At 32.1% G+C, this 2,500-nt stretch overlaps 1 protein-coding gene across 1 annotated transcript in view; it reads right to left on the bottom strand.

Annotated features, from left to right (window-relative positions):
* The window catches only part of LOC135205042 (uncharacterized), a gene marked incomplete in the record, with an annotated part of 210,193 nt that extends 208,345 nt beyond the window's left edge, over positions 1-1,848 (bottom strand). The window contains 1 exon segment of the mRNA XM_064235305.1: positions 879-1,848. Within this exon segment, the coding sequence (XP_064091375.1) occupies positions 879-945 (67 nt within the window).
* Positions 1,849-2,500: the final 652 nt, after the last annotated feature.

The following is a 2,500-nucleotide window of genomic DNA, read 5'->3' as shown; positions in this document are numbered from 1 at the left end:
TAAATTATACACGAACTCGCAACATTTTTTTTTTATTATTGTGGACCTCTTAGAACATTATATATACTCTCGCGATAGCGTTTTTCCCAATTATTATTATCATTATGAAATCAGAAGGTTTCAATTCTCACTTCGTGAAATAGGGGCCATTGAGAGTTGTGGAACGACAGTCAAGCCTTAATGAAATACTTGGTCACAATGAACGGTGCCGGATAAACAGAGTGAAGAAAAACTGAGAGGTAATTGTTATGCCTAACAGTACTAAGACCCGGGATTTAAAATGGAGACAGTGTAATATTTTTCCCTTTCAAAGCTACCTAACATTGTGTATACATAAAGTCTTTAGTTTATTTTAGAGTACATATTACCACACCACACATTTAAATATATATATTATACATTGCAGGGTGTATGGAATTAAACACTAGAATGTGAGACGCCTGCTGAACCAACTTACCATTATGGAAATGAAGTTTGAATGCTGACGGCATGGAAAGCTGATAGCAGTGAGATGCGTTGATAACCTTGGTAAAGAAATACTTTCCTAATATAAATAGTATATTGGAAATGACGGAGGATGATAAGCTGGTGAGGATAATGGATAATTTGGGAGATATAAACAAAATAAGACCTGTATAGTGCTGTCTAGTGCGTGTGTTACACATAGAATATTCATAAATATTCCCCATTGAAAGCGAACGATACAATAATCCCTCATATATGCTCAACAGAAACGTCAAGTCACAGACAGTATAAATTTTCATAGCCAATAATAAACAGCAAGAAGGAGCATTCAAACAAATAAAAAAGGGAAAAAGAAATATATAGATAAGTAAAGGAATATTACCATGAATAATCACACCATAACATTCACTTACCTGGCAAACAGCGTAGGAGTATCAGCAATATTATTCTTGCGAGTTTCATCTTTCCCTTCGGTATCATTCAGAGAAACGATTCAGTGTATAACATACACAGATTCATTCACTAAGTTGCACTATGTATGATCGTGAACTCATTTTCCTTCTTCAATGTTTTTCATTGTATGGTTTGAATGAGACGGTTTGCAGTACATGATTGCCTCGGGTGTGAATGTAATTTCAGTGGAATTGGTCACTGATTATATTGCGACTTGCTCATCATAATTACATTGGGATTATCTTCAACTCCTTCAGGGAGGTCATAGATAATTTCGAGTGCTCAAAACAATTAGATATTTTTTTTATTAACCCAATTTTTAAAAATTACTCAATGGTCAAGTTTTTTGTTGAATGAAATTCGAATTAGATTTTAAATGCTGTTGTTTGCAATTGTTTGTAAATGTTTATTCCAATAATTGTTTACATTCTAGCCTTATTAGGTTAAACAAAATTAAATTTCCATTAGATTCCCGTTGGTGTTATTGCTATATCATTCCCTTCACAATTGTTAATTTATGTCAATCATCTTCAATGTTGGTGTTAAAAACTCACAGTTTAACAACCCGAGATGAGGCAGTTTGTTAACATTAGCCAGCCACATTTTAACAGTCATGAAAGAAGCTACTTATGAAATCTTAGTAGGACGAGTTAGCTGATCTTCGAAAACCAGTAATGACGCAATCTCCTCCGAATGTCAAGATAGAATTGTCATTTCGTCAATTCACAGGAAGCTCTCGTCCAAACCCAGCCAGCCCGACCTTCAGGCGTCGTATCCGTGACGTCTGCCTTGTTTATGCCTCAGTCAGAAGACGTACAAATTCCTTCGGGCGCCCACCCCCCTTCGCGAAGACCGACAAGTGGCTATACCAAATTCAGTGACGGCCCCGGAGACGCAGCGAACACCTCCTCTCCCTGGGAAAGCCAGACACGTACTGAGCTCGACCAGCGAGTCTGACTCACCTTGTGGCCTGACTTCGAGTCAGCGTTTGTCACCTGAGGGATAATTTATCTAGATTATTTCATGAAGTGGGGGGTGTGTGGTGAGGGGGGTGGGTGCTACTACACCAATTATCAATCTAGTAATTGAGTGGTGAAGGCATTTTATTTTTTATTAATGATGTTATTCGAGTTTCAGTTTAATATTGTTTTCATTTGGATGGCCATCGTGTTTTTTTCTACATAATTATTAGGGTTATATGATGCTAGTAAATGATATATATATAAATATATATATATATATATATATATATATATATATACTATATATATATATATATATATATAGTAGATATATATAGATATATATATATATATATATATATATATATATATATATATATATATATGATATATATTATATGATAAATATATGTATATATATATATATATATATATATATATATATATATACATACATATATATATATATATATATATATATATATATATATATAGATATAGTTATATATAATAGATATATATATATATATATATATATATATATATATATATATATATATATAGTATATAGTATATATATATATATATATATATATATATATATATATATATATAGTATA

Source organism: Macrobrachium nipponense, chromosome 48 (assembly GCF_015104395.2).
Source record: "Macrobrachium nipponense isolate FS-2020 chromosome 48, ASM1510439v2, whole genome shotgun sequence".
Lineage (NCBI taxonomy): Eukaryota > Metazoa > Arthropoda > Malacostraca > Decapoda > Palaemonidae > Macrobrachium > Macrobrachium nipponense.
This window is presented reverse-complemented; position numbering and strand designations above follow the sequence as displayed.